The following is a 17,988-nucleotide window of genomic DNA, read 5'->3' as shown; positions in this document are numbered from 1 at the left end:
GGTTCTAGGTGTTAGCCAATTAAAAAGTGAATTGACTGTCAAACTGTATAACTGTATGTTCAATCTGTTTTGCATTTTAAACATTGTTTTGTTGGTTTCTGCTGGAATCCTGAGACTCTCAGTAAAAACAGACCTTTGACTATAAAACCATTTAAATCCTGACATTGTAGCTGCTCTTTGTGTTTAGGGACAGCTGCATATGTTCACTCACACAGTAATATCTCAGAGCTTCTTGGGTTCTCAATCTTCACTTTATTTCACTTTGACTGAGACAAAATGAGTTTGAACAGAAATCTGACTATGAGCTGGGATAAGGAGGTAGATGCTACATCACATGGTTTGATGTTGTAGGTTTTTTTTTGGCCCTGACAGATGATGCCTCATCCTGGATGATGTGGCTCATTTTCAGGCACCCTATGTACAGCATCAAGGTATCAGCCTGAGCCATTTCAGTTAGCAGAGCTGTTTCTCTCAGTGCCTGATACGTCTGATGGACTGGATCTTTGGAGTCTGGCAGTGGGAACCCCAGGTCTTCCAGTGCTGGTAGTCTCCACTATGTCTTTCACTCTCCATGATGTACTGCTGGCCTCTGTAGCCCGGGTACTCATAGCACACAAATCTAAAGAAAGGCATGATGATGCAAAGTTAGTAAATGTTGAGTTATATTTGCTTAAGTTGCATAAAAGTTCATTAAGCAAATTAGAGCCCCAGTGATGCTGGATTTTTTATATTATTTAGTACTAATATTTATAAAGTAAATAATATTATAATAATACTCTCAGTTTTCTTGGGGCACAAACTACATGGGGAGGTTTCAATCTGTGACAGGAAACCAAAGGCTCTATATTAAATGCATGATTCTCTGCAAAAGAATCGCAAAAGAAAAATAAAGTACCGAGTGTTATTTTGAGCCCCCAAAGACTGAATTAATATTCCATATTTACATTTCATTCATTTTATAGAAATGTCTAAAATATCATTCAAACCAGTGGCACTCTGAGTGCTGCTCCTTGAACTGCTCAAGAGAAACTCATTACAAGACGGATAATCATTTAGATTTGAAGTTGGTTTCGAGCCATAGAAAATAGTGGTCAAGTGTAATGTGATTATCATGCCATGAAATGCAATCTAAGAGTTTATATTTTCAGCATCTTGGTAGAGTACAGGGATGTACAGATGTGTTATAACTTCTGCAGTTATTCTGTCCCAAAGCACAAAAACACACAAACAAGGATTTGCATGACTTAACATTTTGAATACTTTTGTTAAAAAAACAGTGGAACAAATGTAACAGTGCTCAGAGAGCGTCTGTGTAACGTGTGAGAAATCTGAATTCATTTCTGTTCTCAGTTTTGTATTTTAATGTTCTTGATTCAAACTTCTATGACTGTGTTGCGATTGTTTTTTTCCACTGAATGTGAAGCACAGTGTGTCGCCGTGTGTATGAAACGTGCTGTTTAAATAGTGAAACAAAGCTGGTATAAGGTCCCCATGTGCTTATTTAGTCAGCCTGCGAACACAAGCTATTTCAGACATAATGGGTAGAGTCACCAGCATTCACTCTGCACACATTTGGTTTTGAATATTTCAATGAATGAGTGTGATACAGTTTTTTGAGAAAGAGGTTAAACAAGAGTCTTGTTGTTTGACAGCTTTAGGACTATTCAAAGCTGAGCTAGTGCGTTTGAGTTAAAAGGACAGGAATTGAATTATAACACTCTAACAGCATAGATTATAAAAGAGATAAAGCAGGAAGACACTGAAGGAAAAGTGAATGTGCTTTCACGTGTGTCAATGACGGATACGGTTGCTAAGGATGTGATCTGCCTTCTAAATGATTGAATAATGGATGTCATAACTAGTACTTTTATTCTCCTTCATACTGTTAACATGGTTTTCTCCTCTACTATGTTCTCTGCGGTAAAAACATGTTTTGCATGTGAACCTTGAACAGGGGGGGCACCTGTGTGTGTGAGACCACCTGGATGGATGTGTTTCCACCTGCAGGCTGAATAAAGGTGGTGTTCATTATAGTTAACACATACCTCCCTCTATTGCTTCCTTTTCCCGTTAAAGGCCCACTGAAAACTCTTTATTATTAAATGTTATAATTCCGCTTGAACTTGAACGCTGACTTACGCTCCACACTGCACGTGCATGGAGCCCACCTCGGGCTTGATCCAGCCCATGGCCACCAGGGAGGGGTAGTCGTCACACAGCTCTGTGCTGCGGCCAATGAAGTTCTCTTTCTCAAAGATCTTCATGCGGCTATTGTTGTGAGACTGTGGACAAAGGCAAGAGAGGGTTAGTGTTAAAGTTAGATGGTAAGTAGTAATTCAGCACTGAGTTTTCACATTTCAAGTTTATAGCTGTTTCAGTCACTCATGGTGCAGCTTGTTCCTCTAATCCAGTGATTCTCGAGCTGTGGGGTTTTGAGAATCCCTCTGTAATGTCTCCAAACAGACATGGTGGGTACAGAAAATTAGAGAACACACTGCAGGTCACCCCTAGCCGTTCTCACACTGATGGCAGAGGCTGCTATATAAAGTGTCTATCAGTTTGAACTAATCCATTAACACACATGATGCAGCAGCAGGAGCCATTTGGAGCTAAATGTCTTGCCCAAGGACACGTCAGACATAAAGCAGCTGGAGCTGGGTATTGAACCCCCAACTTTCTGGTACAGAGACGACTGACTCTACCACTGAGCCTCAGCCTCCTCTGCAGGTACTCACAGCACAGTGTATGGGCCGAAGGGACATGAAGCGCTCGATGTGGTAAGACAGGGAGCCACTGCAGGCTTCCCAGTTTGGGTACTCGCCCCTCTCCAGAATGAACTGCTGCCCTTGGAAGTCATGATGCTCGAAACCCACCCAACTGGAAACATGAGTGGAAGAGATGAAACAGTCAGTCAGGTGAGTCAAAATAGTAAATGTTTTCCAGTTTTCTCCCTCTAATGATCACAGGAAACAACACACTAAAAAAAACAACGCACCACATGAATAATTCATTCAAGTCAACACCCAGTTTGTAATATTAAAGAAAACTGCAATTGTAAGATTTATAGCTCAGAAGCTCAGTAATTTGTTAAAACACATTTTAATTTAATTATTTGTTGCCTTTTCCATAAATTGTTTTTTTCATTTGTTAGTTTTCTCTCTAGTTGTCACTAAGGGCTCGCTGGGTCAGAGTCACAGTGATGAAAAAATCATGTTTTACACGTTTACAGTGAAATACATCCTCTGGGGTAGGCTGTTTGTAAAGGTGCTGCTGCTGTCACTGTAGTACTTTACCTGGATTTTTTTTGTGGCTGTGCATAACATCATCTACTGTAGCTGATGAAGTCCTCATACAAACCCACTTTAAAAACAAACAAACTATGTTTAAGTTTTATATTTAAAATAGCATCTTTGCTTGACGTGTATGTAGTCATGAATATTTAATATTGTGAAGAAAAATGAAGTTTTTGGAAAATCTTATGATGAAAGTAACACAATTGAAACTTGACTAGATCATAAAGAAAGAATAGTAAAAAAAATAAATGAACGTATAAGATATAAAGTTCTTAGACTAGTTTAACAGTCTAACACTTTTCCACATCATTTTATCAAAGGGATGCAACCTTCAATTATCCGCTTCTGACCAAAGATAATTGCTCTCCACAGAGGAGGAACGTGTGTCAGCTTTGCCTCCGCAAATGGAAACTCTGGCAGAGTAAAGGGCTTCAGATTAGTTAAACGACCCTGTTAGCTCCTCAGGTGATCGTGATGAAGTATTCATTTCAAAATGGAAGCTGTGGCGAAGAAAAGATGACCTCACCACCACGGTGTACGGTGAGTGCACCTTACACAGGGTCACCCACTTTATAGAGGGAGGATGGACATTACTTCCTCTCTCAATATCTCCTCCATCTCACAGACACACACTTAATAAACACCAAGACACAAAAGGTCAGTCAACTGTCCACAGAAGCTTGCAGGCGTACAGGTTTTTGTGACTCACGCTCCACTCTCCACTCGGATGGAGCGAATGTTGTCCAAGCTGCAGTCGTGGATGTTGCAGCACTCAGATGTGAACTCCTGACACTTTCCCTGAAAATGCTCCTGCTCAAACACTGTCACCTGCACACAGAGGAGGAGAGGGGAAGGCGTGAGAGTGTGTGTTGAATGTGTACTGTACACATCTATGTTTATGCAGAATGCGCGTGTGTGTGTGTAATTGTGCGTGTGTGAAAATTCACCTTAAAAAAAGGGGCTGTACCCATACTAGGCAAGTACATGATGGGGGAGGTCGTGTGGGTTTTAGTGACTTGACACGTTTCTTAAGTGAAATAAAAACAAGGAAAACAAATTAAGTGAAACAGAGAAAGGGTTCAACTGTAAAATGTGAAATAAAAGCCTTTACATTTTTGTGGCAAACAAAACTCCGATTAAACGAAATGAAAATGAAGCATGTAAACAACTTAAAACATTTCTTTGTAAACTGACAACTCTCTTTGAAAACTAAATGAAGCACTTCATATTCGGCCTAAATCAACCTATCGGAAAGTTATCACACATGTCTCCAGCTCCTGCTTACCTGGATGCTTTTTTCCCACCTCGCGTTCCCAACGAACCAAATCCTCTATGGGCCTCTATGTAAACTTTGGTCTTCACCTGGTACCTGCTACTTCTGTTTTATACCGCTGTTCACGTCAAGCTCTTTTGCACATGCGTGTTGCCACTGTGAATGTCGAGGCAAGTTTGTCAAATGTAAAGCTAGCTCCAAGTTAGGATGACTTTTCCGGTCAGTCTTTCAAATTAAGCTCCAGTAAAAAAAAATTTTATTTTTATTTTTATTGAAGTGATAAAAATAAGCACTCAAATCGGACGTTTCGGGGCTGATACATAGGCTATGCCTACTTTTGTGACCGTTTATATGAATAGACCCAAACATAAACTAATAAATCAAGAAAATAACAGCCTACAGTACATTTTGGTAAAAGGTGGGTGAGCATTCATCGATGTTAGGCCCTGCAGTGATTTATTGATAATAATAATAAAAGCCTATTGACTGGCAGCCGTTTTTTATTTTGAAGGGAGGAAGTAGATGGGTTCTGGTGTTTGTGGTGAAAAGTGTACTTCACACTCACTCCTCTCCGTGCCTTTTTGTGTGCGTCAAAAACGCGCACAATAAACACGTGCCCGTTTGCCTGTCTCCCCAGTCGCGCCTGTCGCGCCCTCTCTCTCTCTCTCTCTCTCTTTGTGACCCTGTGCAGCTTGTCGACTCAGCACATCATATACAGCGCAGCCACAGAGGTAATGGTTAGGAATGTGGAGCTGTTGTTAGCCTATTCGTATAGGTCAGCAGTGCCATCGTATAGAACAACAATGAGCGGGGCTATAGGTAGAGAATGAGGAGGATTTGGAGAGCCATCCGGGGCGCCCGTTTTAATATCAACTCCCAAAGGTCGAAGAAATAAGAACAGAGGGATTCAATTCATAATGACAGCCATTCATATTTTCTATCTAGATGGAAAAACATTGCAGGAGAATATGATTAGATTAACAGTTCCTTTATAAATGTAAGAAAAAAAACCCTGAAAAGGAATAACATCCCTTTTAATGACGATAAGCATATTTAAGTGTTGAACTCACTTCAGGTTGGTCCCACGATATGCAATTGTATAGGCCTGGCCTACAATAATGCAACAGTGATGGAGAACAAAAGAGCAGGACAACAGTAAATAGTTCTGGAATAGTATTGTTTATAAGGTAGTATAATGGTATGTAACTGTGAGAGAGTGGAACCAATGGTGCAGGAAAGCCTGCAGTGCAGTAGTATTCATTCAACCTATCAGTGAATAGAAGGGATTTATAGCTTATATTACTAATGTAATATAATCTTTAAGAATTAGACAATAAAATATTCTCATCTTTGTCCTTGAGCAAATGTGGGATCGAGTAAGCATTCGTTGCTGTGATGTTTTAATTTGACGCTCCTTTGTCCATTACTTGGATGATGGACCGCCGTTGCCTAGTAACATCCCTCATCCCCCCCACCCCATCAGATCCTTGGCCCTTGACATTTCATGAAGAGTCCTTATGAGAAGGTTCCCATCAAGTTCTCTTGTACATGTTCACAGTCATATAGGCAGAAGAACACGAGAGCAATGGCTGCTCAGAAGACACTAAAGTCACCACCAACAACAGAATTTCTGAAGACACTGCTCTGCACCAACAATATATCCTAATATCAATGTGAACGTCTGTACAATAATGATGTGTGGTTTATAAAAGCACCTCTCAAACTGTAATATGATGTCTTCGCTCTCTTTTATTAATGAACTGAACACAGACCATGTGGGACTGTGAACCAGAATGGTAAACAGATGGATGGATGGATTGATGGACATTTGACTTCATTACCCTAATCAGGCTAACAGAATTGAAAGGGAGTCATCAAGAAGACCCTATACAAGCCATATAAATAAACTAACTTTTGCTCAGTTAGTGTGATGTGGTCTTGTATTAAATATAAGATAAGATAAAACTATTCATTTATCAACAAAATATTGCAGATGATATCTAAGGACTGCATATGGAATTTAAAATTCTGATGCAAACACAATATACTGCTGTATATTTTTGGATGATGAGAAGAGTATATTAAATTAGAAGGTGTATATCTATACTTGATGATACAATAATGATGTTCCATGTATTCGTCCAGGAGCCTTTTCAGATTCATTAAAGCAAATACAAAAAAAAAATGTATTGGCTGTATCTATTCTTTCTCATCAGATCTACTGCAGCATCTTTATACTCCAGATGAGCATATGCAGTCTCTGTAGTCTGGGCTGATATACATTTGTATTTAACACTATAGTCTTAAACCATGCTGTCCAAGAATATTTTTGCAGGATTAGTCTTTTTCTTTGCTTTATACATTTTATAACGCGGTGCAAAAAAACCTGATTCCATAACAATGAGTTATCCCAAGATAACATGTTGTTATGAATTGGCGCAATACAAACAATTATTAATTGATTTATTGATAATTAGCTCTCCCTCAGGTGACTAGTGTTCTTAGATTTTTATTTGGAAAGTCCCCAAACAAATTTTTTGTTAGCATGTTTCTTGTTTACTGATTTTTAAATACTTCTTGTGTTATTTGGGTCTACCCCCATGGTCACCCGGGAACACCTCGTTGCTGGGGAGAGAGAGCTCTGGGTTGACTGCTTGCTGCCACCGTGACTCGACCTTGGATAAGTGGAAGAAAATGGATGGATGGATGTATGAATGGATGAATGGATGGATGGATGGATGGATGGATGGATGGATGAATGGATGGATGGATGGATAGATGGATGGATAGATGGATGGATGATGGATGGATGGATGAATGGATGGATGGATGGATGGATAGATGGATGGATGATGGATGGATGGATGAATGGATGGATGGATGGATGGATAGATGGATGGATGATGGATGGATGTATGAATGGATGAATGGATGGATGGATGATGGATGGATGGATGGATGGATGGATGAATGGATGATGGATGGATGGATAGATGAATGGATGATGGATGGATGGATGAATAGATGGATGGATGATGGATGGATGGATGTTTGGATGGATGGATGATGGATTGATCGATGGATGGATGGATGATGGATGGATGGATAGATGGATGGATGATGGATGGATGGATGATGGATGGATGGATGAATAGATGGATGGATGATGGATGGATGGATGGATGATGGATGGATGATGGATAGATGGATGGATAGATGGATGGATGTTTGGATGGATGGATGAATGGATGGATGGCACTTATGTGTTATTTCTGTCATGTCTTTCAGGGCCTATTTCTATTTTCCTCCTTGTAAATGTTTGACATCATCAATGTGTATTTGCTTTTAAACATCATAATGCTTCTATTTCAGCATTTGTATCCCGAGAAGCTTTTCATGTAGATAAAGTAAACACATTAAAAACACTAATCCAACTGTGCTTTGGAATTGCCGACTCTGAAATGTTCTGCTCTGAGACATGTTTAGTCATGGAGGTTGGTATTCCCCCCTTAATATGTTTTCATTTTCATTTTTCATTCATTTTTAATGCCATAATAAAATCCTTAAACAAGCATAACAAAACTAAAATAAATAAAAGATTTAATCAATGAAAGTGCATCACAGAAAGTTTAAAGGTTAGAAATCAGAATCAGGTCGAGCCCATGCCACCCTCTCTCAAGGACTATGGCCTCTTTACAAAGGGTGCTCGCACTAACCGTTAAGTAACCAACGCCCCAACAGTTTGTATCACTTGATCCATTGTTCAAATTCCTTTACATTATTATTTGCAAATAATTCTCTCAGTTTGGTTATATTTGTGTTGGTCCAATGTCAGAAGCCAGAATGCAACATTCCTGCTGAAAATTCAAAGTTATTGTTAATTATCGGAGAAAATGTGGAAGTTAATTTGGACCTGTCCTCCAAATGGCAGACTGACCACCATGTCTCCAGAGCAGTAATTATTAGAGTCACAATTATCTCTTATATTCTTAGAAAAATCTTCAAGAATAGCATTTCTCATCATTTACAATTTGATAATGATGACTCAATGTCACACCAGATTCAGGAAAATGAACTCTTTACTCATTCAGATATGAACTTCCAGTGAGCACACAGTGGGTGTGTGATTCACTCTTTTCACCTTGAGGCTCACTTGAGGATTTGAGGAAATTAAACTTCAGGATCAATGAGGCAGACCATTAAACCCGAGGAATTAATATCCAGGATCTCATCTGGTGAACAGCTGGGATCCTTATATCCTTCCTGTCCTATTTACCACAGGTAAAGCCTTCATGTCACAGAAGATGGGACTTCCCCTGTGAAGCCATGGTTTCCCTTTCGGGTATTTTGAAAGAAGCATCTCATGGACTTTCGTCTTGCAGCTCAACGCCCACCACAATATGTAACTCACCCACGCAAGAAAAGAGGCAGAGGGGTTTTATTTAATAGCTCCCTTACTCCATGATGCGGAGAGATTCAGATTATTGTCCATACACACACCTAACCTCATTTCACACACAGAGGTGGACCAGCGAGGTAATTGCTTCTCACAGTTTTATTGCTTTCTCTGTTATTGTTTGTCCCGCTGCCTCCTGATTAAAAAGCACTGAAGGGAACAGGAGTGAATTATTCTGCGACAGGCTGTTAAATTTGAACCTGGTCAGCCTGGCTGTGTTTATTCAGGCCAGTCAATCGGGCTTAGGTCTGAGAAAAACGTCCTGGAGATAGCTGCAGGCTAAGTGTATACTGGCTAAACTTTCCTTTTATTTTATGGATTCATGCCATGATCAGGTGATTCTGAAGTTATTCTATATTTCATTCAGTTTTCTTACTCAATAAATATACTGACTTTCACATCATCCACCTACCCCTACCATCTCTCTTTCTCTCCACCTCCCTCTCTCTCTTTGATGATGGGGGTATTTCTATTCTGTGGGGGCTGTGAGCTCAGCGAGTTTGTTTCTGTGTCTATAATCCCCCCTCTCTGGGCGCCAGCATATAAAAGCTTCAATGGGCCCGGCGCACTCTTGCACAGAGCACCAGTCTCAGCCCTGAGTCCTACTCCTTTACGCACACACACTGCCACAGGTAAGACAGTGGACACACATCTTTCAGAGTGAGGAAGAAAAGAAAGAAGTGAAACTGGTGTGAAAATGTAGTTTGAGCTCGAGATTGAGAGTCAAACATTGCTTTGACATAATTTATGACTGCTGAAGTTAGGGTGCTACTGTTTCATTTTAACTCAAAATGTTTTTGGCTATCAAACGTTTTATGTAATCTGAAAAAAATGAATGACTGTAAATAAGATGTACCTCTCTTCATAATTCATTCTGCTTAATTTGAAGCAGGGACTTAATCATGGCTATTTATTGACTGAAGAAGGAGATAGTGAAGACTAGAATGTTGTACATTGAAGTTGGAGCTGCATTGTGTTTTGCTGGGGCCTGCAAACAAACTATCGGGGTGTTGTAGGGAGGTGAGAAAGGCTGATTGTGTTTTAATTTGAAGGACGGATAGTTGAAGCTGTACATCCTTTTGGGTGATTGAGGGAGTGTTTTAATGCTTATGGTTAATTCAGCATATCGATCAGACAAATATTGTCACAATCCTTAACCAGCTAGCACAAACTCTAAATATTTTTTATATTAAAAGGAAGAACTATACTAAGGGAAATCATGTAAACTGTGTACAATGTGAGCTCATGATTCAAAAATACAAGGGCTGGAAGAAGAAGGCAAGAGGACACATCTATTGTTATATTATATATTATTTTGTTGATGAACAGCAAAATAACATTCTCTGTATTTTCTTGCAATGTTAATTTAAATGTGTTAACAGATTTTGTTACAGTATTTGTTCATGTGTGTTTATAATGAGCAAATATAATGCAACTGAAAACAGTTTGAACTAAAACACACAGTGTAACTCCTCAATCTGCTCAAATATTTCAATGTGACAGTAAAAGATTTCTCTATTTCTTCTACTTTCAGTAATCATGTCTTCTGGGGGAGATAAATCCAAGTCTGCTTCTCAGACTGACGGGAAGGCGGCTCAGAACAAGATGTCTGAGATGGGCATGATGTCCTACAAGGTACCCCCCCCCCCCCCCCCCACACACACACACACACACACACGTACACCAGATGATCAATCATCTCCAGATATACCATACAGTCTTTTTCACACCATATGAAGCAGCTGGCATCACACTAACAGTTTACCTTCTTAGCTGCTAGCTATTATCGTGACCTCTCGTACCTTATCTCTCAGTGAGGGGGCGGTTTGACACCCACAGCTGACAGAAACATACCATGTTTGAGGCTTTTACGTCAAATTCCTGTTAGGAAAGCTGTCTTAATCAAACAGTCTTTTCATTTTACTGTGCTTCTAACTTTTTTTTTTTCTCTCTATCCTGCTAATTTGATGAAGTTTCTGACCTCCATCTGCGTCACTTCCTCATGATCTTTTCCTCTCTCCCCAGATGCGCGTGTTTGACCAGGAGAACTTCCAGGGACGCTGCATTGAGATCACTGGGGAGTGTATGAGTGTGTGTGACATGGGAATGGACAAGGTGCGCTCCCTGCGTGTCGACAGCGGCCCGTAAGTAGCCTATGCATTTGAAGCTGCACTTACACACCCACCCAGGTACACGTAATGTATCAAACACACCCACTCGTCTGAGCAGAGAGCAGGGGATTTCAACGAGTGTACCCCACCATTATGTGACATTTTACACTTTGCATTTTAAGCAATGTAGCTGATGCTTTTATCCGAGGTAATTTACAGAGAGTACAGAGGCAGAATTAACTTTAAAACTAATAACAAACAAAGCAGCAAAACTTTTAGAATGAAGTGGAGCAAAAAAACAATGTGGACCAATAAAGGTAAAAATGATGTTAATGTAGGAGCTTCTAACTGCACATAAAGGAGATTATTCACTAAAGCACCCCCTTTATAGTTATTTTTAGGATTGCTCCACCATGAAGTTGGCAGTCTCACAAGAGACACAAAATGAAATTAATGGTCAAGACTAAGAGGCTTTGTTGTTTTCACTTTTCCCACAGTCATTGGAGGGCTCGTTTAAAAAGCAATATGATGTTTCTCAATTGAATGTATAACTCATCACCTTTCTCCCATCTCACCCTCGTGACCATTTCTCTCCTCTTCAGTTTCGTGGGCTTCGAGCAGATGAACCTCTGCGGTGAGATGTTCATCCTGGAGAAGGGAGAGTATCCCCGCTGGGACTCCTGGAGCAACTGCCAGAAAAACGACTATCTGCTGTCCTTCAGACCTGTCCGCATGGTATAACCTTCTCATCGGCTTTGACAGCTTATATCCATGTGTGCTCTACAGTTCTTCATCTTCCTAATTCAACTCTTTTCTTTCCCCACCCCACCTTCTAGGACCCCGAGAAGCACAAAATCTGCCTGTACGAGGTCGGAGAGTTCAAGGGCCGCAAGATGGAGATCATGGACGATGATGTCCCCAGCCTGTTCTCCTACGGTTTCACCGACAGGGTTGGCAGCATCATGGTCAGCTGTGGAACGTGAGTATGAAAGCAACATTTTAGGAGCATTTTTTTTGCTTTCTCTAAAAGACTAAGATGAGAAAAGTAATATCACTATAATGTACGTTGCTTCAGTTAAAATCTGGTTAGCTTAGGAACATAAAGAGTTAGCCTGACAGCCAGCACCTCTAATGGAGGCTTCCGCGCTGCTCGCAGTGATTTGAGGTCATTTTGGCTTTGAAGTTGCTGGTTAGCTAACCTGACTTAGCCTAGCACGCTGAGCTAAGTAAAACTCAGCCAAGCAAACCAGTTTCAGGTTTTAGCTTCCTGTCACGCACAGTATTTGTAAATTCTGCCGCCATGGGGCTTTCAATCCAAACAATAACAAAAGAGGGCGTCGAGGCTGTCAGGGAATTATGGGAGTGATGCTCTTTGCCCCGCCCCTGATGAGAACTAACACAGACTTGACCGTAGTCAAGAGGAACGGGTGAGACCCACCTGAGGGAGAGAATATGTTTACAGACAAGCTAATGCGTTTTTATAACAGCAGCACACACAGCAGCAGTACGACAGCTTTAGGTAATAGTTCCTACTTCCTTATGTAGCACTCCTTGACGTAACAACTGGCGTTTCCACGGCAATGATACACATGTTGTATCTAATCATGGTGGCTCTGACAAGACATGTCCTGTTACAACTACAAAATGAAGGATATCTCTAGCTTTCTATGTGTTTGAAATATTTGAGGTAATGTAAGTACTCAACAAAATATATATATATAACATATGTTTAGTAATTTTTTAAATGATATTAGATCATTTAGTGTAAAAATTCTTCATAGTGTATCTTTAAACAAGCAAACAGACTTAAAACAGGAGGGATACATCTCTGCAGGAAGGCACACATGTTTCCCAAAGCTTAAAAAAACATCCACTCAAACACTGATTATTGTTTGACTATGGAGCTCAGCTATCTCACATCCCTTCTGTGTTTGCAGCTCCCAATTTTCAAAATATGAAACATGTCCCATGTGTCAGCAGCAAACACTAAACCCTTCTTCTGTAACAAGACGTCCATCTCCATGTGTCGCTGCTTATGTCAGACTATCACACCCATCGCTGCCTTGTTTCGTCATTCTCGGAACAAGGCAGCGTGATCAACAATGGGTGTTTTTCTGCGAGGCTTTTTCATCAGCAGCTCGCAGAGGGTGTCATGAACGTCAGCAGCTTTCTGTCTATTTCTGCGCACAGAGGTGTGGAAAGCATCAGATACTGTTTCTTAACCGCAATGATTACTTCATTTGTGGGGCTGCAGGCTGCCTGAAGCAAACAGCTGGGAGGCCGTCTGCACTGTGGTCTCACACCGACAACATGACGAACCCGCTGATGTCTTTATTTGTCACATGTTTATCCTACCTGATTGGCCTACAGCTGTCCTTCTAGCATCTTCCTCTCACTTTCTGCTCACCACTCATCCATGTTTTTTTGTTCCTTAAATCAATATGGTTCCTCTGTTCCTTGGAGCTTTTTTCTGTATATTTTCAACTTCACAGTTTAATCCCCATTATAAAAAATGCAAACTCTTTGTCCCCCCTCTCCTTTTTTCTCGCTCTAGTTTTGTGGGCTACCAGTTCCCCGGTTACCGTGGCAGCCAGTACCTGCTGGAGAAGGGCGAATTCAGACACTTCAATGAGTTTGGCGCCCGCTGCCCCCAGATGCAGTCCATCAGGCGCATCCGCGACATGCAGTGGCACCCACACGGCTGCTACACCATGTCCAGCAAGTGAAACCTGGCGAGGGCGAGGAAGAGAGGGATCGGAGGAGAGACGCAGCATAGAGAGAAAGGGGAAAGTGAAGAAGGGAGGGTCAAAAAGGAGAGGAGGAGGGAAAGGGTGTAATACTCCTCCTCTGAACAACCTCTGGGCCGTTAAGGGGCAGGATGGAGGGAATTCATTTTCACAGGGTATTTTTAGTTCTTTCAACAATGTAATCAAAGTATAGAGGGAGATATTTACATAGATCACTAAACCAACTATGCACCCTTTTTTTGCGCTCCCTCTCACATCATCTCTGTTCGTCAGCTTGCTTCTCCCCACTCTCCTCCCTCCTCCCCTCGCTTCCTCCCTCCCCCTCAAACTTCGCTTTCACATCACGTCAGCCCCTATCACTGCCTGACTGTCGGCGGGGAACCAGTTTGGATTTGTGTCTGCTCTTGTCCACGACAAGATAAATGGTCACAGATTGTCTGTGCTGAGACTCTCAAAACATTTTAGCATGAAAGCCAAATAAAGCCTCTCACATCCTGCTCCACTTGAAATTATGTCTTTTTTTTTTAATTCAACAAAGTTTGCATGCAGAAGCGATATTTCTAAAAGTTGTCTTTTGGTTGTTTAAGATCTCTATTCTTTGGCTTTCAGCCTTCATTTGATTGGACAGTGGATAAGAGTAAGAAATCATGGAGAGAGAGGGTGGGGAATGACATGCGATCAAACCCAGGCCGACTGCTAAGAGGACAACACATGGGATCGTACACGTAACCTCTAGGCCATCTGCACCCCTAGGTTTCATTATGTATTACTGTCAGTTATGTGTTGCAGATTTATCTAACTGTATTGTTGGTTGACATTCAGCTTGAGATCCTTAACTTGAAGTTGTTACAAACACACACTGACTCAACAGACAGCACACTCAGAACACATTTTAGTGTCTTTAAGCTTATATTTTGGTTCTACAGGTTCAAACGCATCAAGCAGAAGCAGCTCGGTTTAACCCAATTCATGCTATGGAGCATTTAGCAGAAGAGATATTTCCCTCTGGGGTTGAAGTTGAACTAAATCTTAGAAAAAAGAAAGCCAAAATCATGTATCAAGTAGCCAAAAACAGTCAAATGAGTATGAATGTCTGTATCTGATTGTTGTGTCTAAATACTAAACCTAAACATTTGTAACATCAGGAGATAATAAGTCAATGGTCTTTGGCTTTTGTCTGCTTCCCCCAAAAGGGGTAACTTAACTTTTTTTTTTACAATTAGTTTTACAAATAAAAGTCAGCATATGTGAAATAAATCTCAAAATAGACTTATACAGTTTAATGTTGATCAAGTTGTGTCATTTGGGGCTAAAGACTCCAGCTAGTACAAAGGAAAAAAAACAGACCAAATGAATGTTATGAAAAAAGTTTGATTGGAGAAATAAAGGCTGCCTAAATGTTTCGATAAACACATCCTTCACAAAAGTTGTACCAAAATAATAATGAATATTCTGTGAAGAAAACAACGGATTGAAGAAACTGAGCGACTCAACATTAGATCACACATATGCTAAACTAATTTTACTGCATCTAACATTGGACTGAAATCTTTACAGTCACAAGTTGCATTTTCATAGAAAATTGTATTTAATTGAGATTTCCTGTCAGACCCAACATTTATGTTAATGGATCTCTTTTTACAAAAGATTAATTTCTACTGTCTAACTCAGACTTGGAGTGAATTGAAGAATTGAGCGGCTCACTGAATTTGTTTCAGTTTGCGTCTACTCAACGTGTGATTTCTCAACATAATGATGCTGCAGAGACACAGATTTGATTTGTACAGATGGAAAACAATTTCAACCAACATTGTTAATGTTTGAAAGAAGACACCGCTTCAACTCCTCCAGCACTCTCTCTACAGGAGCACATTATATCTGGATGCATGCTTTATTCTCCTCACCACAGAGAATATTAATACTCTGCGTGATGTGCTAACGTCAGCAACGGAATTGAATTTTCCGGCATTCAAACTTTAAATGAAATATAATCGATTATGCTCTGCCTACCTCTTCCCCTTATGCTCATGAAATATTCAAAACTCCCAAACTTCATCCTTCATGACGTTACTGCAAATTCTGTTGGTGTGGTGAGATTTCCCCTCCGTCAGTGATGAAAAGACTATTTTAAAAGCAAGCTTTTAGCTGACTGGGGTTCAAAGTATTCAATGAGCTTCAGTAAATTATATCAGGGTGTTAGTCAACCATTGTCAAGCCTGAAGTGACTGCACAGAAACATGATTCACTATGTTCTTTCCGTTTGTTCACGCTATCAATACAAAAGCTATTTATATACAACAAAACATGTTCACGCTCTAAATTTAAACACAATAACATGCTTCTTGCACCTACTTCAAAAGTGGCTCAGTTTATCTACAGCAGCCTTTCCCGAATTTAAGACTGCCGCGGCCCACTTTGATATACAAAATTACTCCTGGGCCCGTTATAAAATAAAAGTTTTGACTACATCTATAACTTTCAGTTAGGGTCAATTATTGGACATTACAACATGACATTATGGCAAGATAGATACAAAAGTTTACTAAACATTATGTCCATGAATAGTCATGACACGCCTTACTAATCACTTAAAGGGTTGATTCATGGTAAATCATCATTATTGTGATATTTATTTTATTTTGAAACTTGGTGGAGGGCTTTTTGCAGCCCACCTGCAGTACCCACACGGCCCACCAGGGGGCCGCGGCCCTCACTTTGGGAAGCACTGATCTACAGTATCTATGTTGAGTGCTTATGCAGGAAAGCAAGATTCCTTGTTGAGAGATACCAAAAGGGGAATGAGTTTCTAATTGTTTACAAAGCTCAGTAATGGTTTACCCCAGTTATTGGCTTTTGCAGTTATATTGTTTGACATTTAAAAAACGTGTGGTATTGGTAGACTTGGGAGTGCAAGGGGGGGGGAATCCACCTTTGGGTACTAATGTTTAAAAAGTGCCCTCTTGGATGCTTCTATGGTAGATAAAACATGATGAAGTGTCCTCCAGGGTACCCTTCCTGGGGTTAGACGTGCAGTGGTGATTCTAGAGCATGTTGGGGCCCTAGGCAAAAATCAACTGAGGGGACCTACTACCAACATTCAGCAGGGCAATGAGAATGAGTGCTGTCAGATGGGGCCCACTTAGGGAGGTTTCCTACCATCATTGCAAATCATTGCGTTGGGGCCCCCTACTGGTCTGGGGCACCAAGCAGTTTCCTGCCTTGCCTGTTGACATGCATTGCTCTGTAGCCGTGGTGATGTGACCTCCATGGTGCCCTGCCATGGACACATGGTAATGTGCCCTCCAGTGGACAAAACATGGTAACACGCCCTCCAGGGTGCCCGTCCAGTGGACAAAACCTGTTGAAGTGTCCTGTAGTGTGCCCCTACCCCCTGAGTCTGTTGGTGTTGCTGTCTTGTTTTATTGGGAGCCAGATATGGACATATTTGAACACGTCTACTTGTGGGCTGTAGATGATCAACAGGTTTGCAAATGCTTAGTTGTCAACGTTATGAAGTCTAAACCCTGTCATCTGTCGGAGAATTAAATAGAGTGTTTCCCACTGAAAGAGTCTGCGCCGGTCTCTGACTGGAGTTATTAATTTATTTGATGAAAAAAGCTAAGAGAGCTTGTGTGAATATTTGATGCTCTCTGAACATGACTGAATGAGTGATTGAGATCAAGGAGGAATTAACCACGTTATCTTGAGAAACATTTCACTACTTTTCACTTCAGCCAGCCGTCCTCTTTAAAATCTTTGAATGTAAGATTGTTGTTTTGATTGCAAAATCAATCCCGACTGCACAGACACATACATCAATGTATGGGAAACAGTTAATAAGGTAACAAGTCAGGTACAGTGCTAAATATTATAAAGGGATTATAATTCTAGAATTTCACTCAAAGATGTGAAGGCCTGTTGGTGCAATAAATCCGACAGCAAGCCATACTATAGTTTTATTCTTAAAAATATATCCAAAAGGCTGTTAAAAAGATTTGTCAACATGGCAAGTTCAGTGACTGACATCATGCAGACTAGAAGCCATACACAGCTATAGTAACCAAAACTATGTCATCCAGGCAGTAAACATGTTTGTGCAGTAAAGTTG

At 40.6% G+C, this 17,988-nt stretch overlaps 2 protein-coding genes across 2 annotated transcripts; one reads left to right on the top strand and one right to left on the bottom strand.

The window, feature by feature from the left end:
• Nucleotides 1–229: 229 nt before the first annotated feature.
• On the bottom strand, nt 230–4,347 carry cryba1l2 (crystallin, beta A1, like 2). The gene is made up of 5 exons (XM_061047430.1): nt 4,241–4,347; nt 4,003–4,121; nt 2,736–2,877; nt 2,140–2,282; nt 230–619 (listed from the first exon to the last, which is right to left on the bottom strand). Exons 1-5 carry the CDS (start codon nt 4,277–4,279, stop codon nt 472–474), a joined length of 591 nt encoding a protein of 196 aa, XP_060903413.1. The 5' UTR covers nt 4,280–4,347; the 3' UTR covers nt 230–471.
• A 5,117-nt stretch (nt 4,348–9,464) lies between these two features.
• On the top strand, nt 9,465–14,234 carry crybb1l2 (crystallin, beta B1, like 2). Its single transcript, XM_061047428.1, has 6 exons — nt 9,465–9,654; nt 10,557–10,657; nt 11,048–11,166; nt 11,736–11,868; nt 11,970–12,112; nt 13,688–14,234. Exons 1-6 carry the CDS (start codon nt 9,477–9,479, stop codon nt 13,857–13,859), a joined length of 846 nt encoding a protein of 281 aa, XP_060903411.1. The 5' UTR covers nt 9,465–9,476; the 3' UTR covers nt 13,860–14,234.
• Nucleotides 14,235–17,988: the final 3,754 nt, after the last annotated feature.

The sequence above is a fragment of the Labrus mixtus genome, chromosome 2 (genome assembly GCF_963584025.1).
Source record: "Labrus mixtus chromosome 2, fLabMix1.1, whole genome shotgun sequence".
In the NCBI taxonomy this organism is placed as follows: Eukaryota; Metazoa; Chordata; class Actinopteri; order Labriformes; family Labridae; genus Labrus; species Labrus mixtus.
Note: the sequence above shows the minus strand (reverse complement) of the source record. Positions and strands in the feature narration are given on the sequence as shown.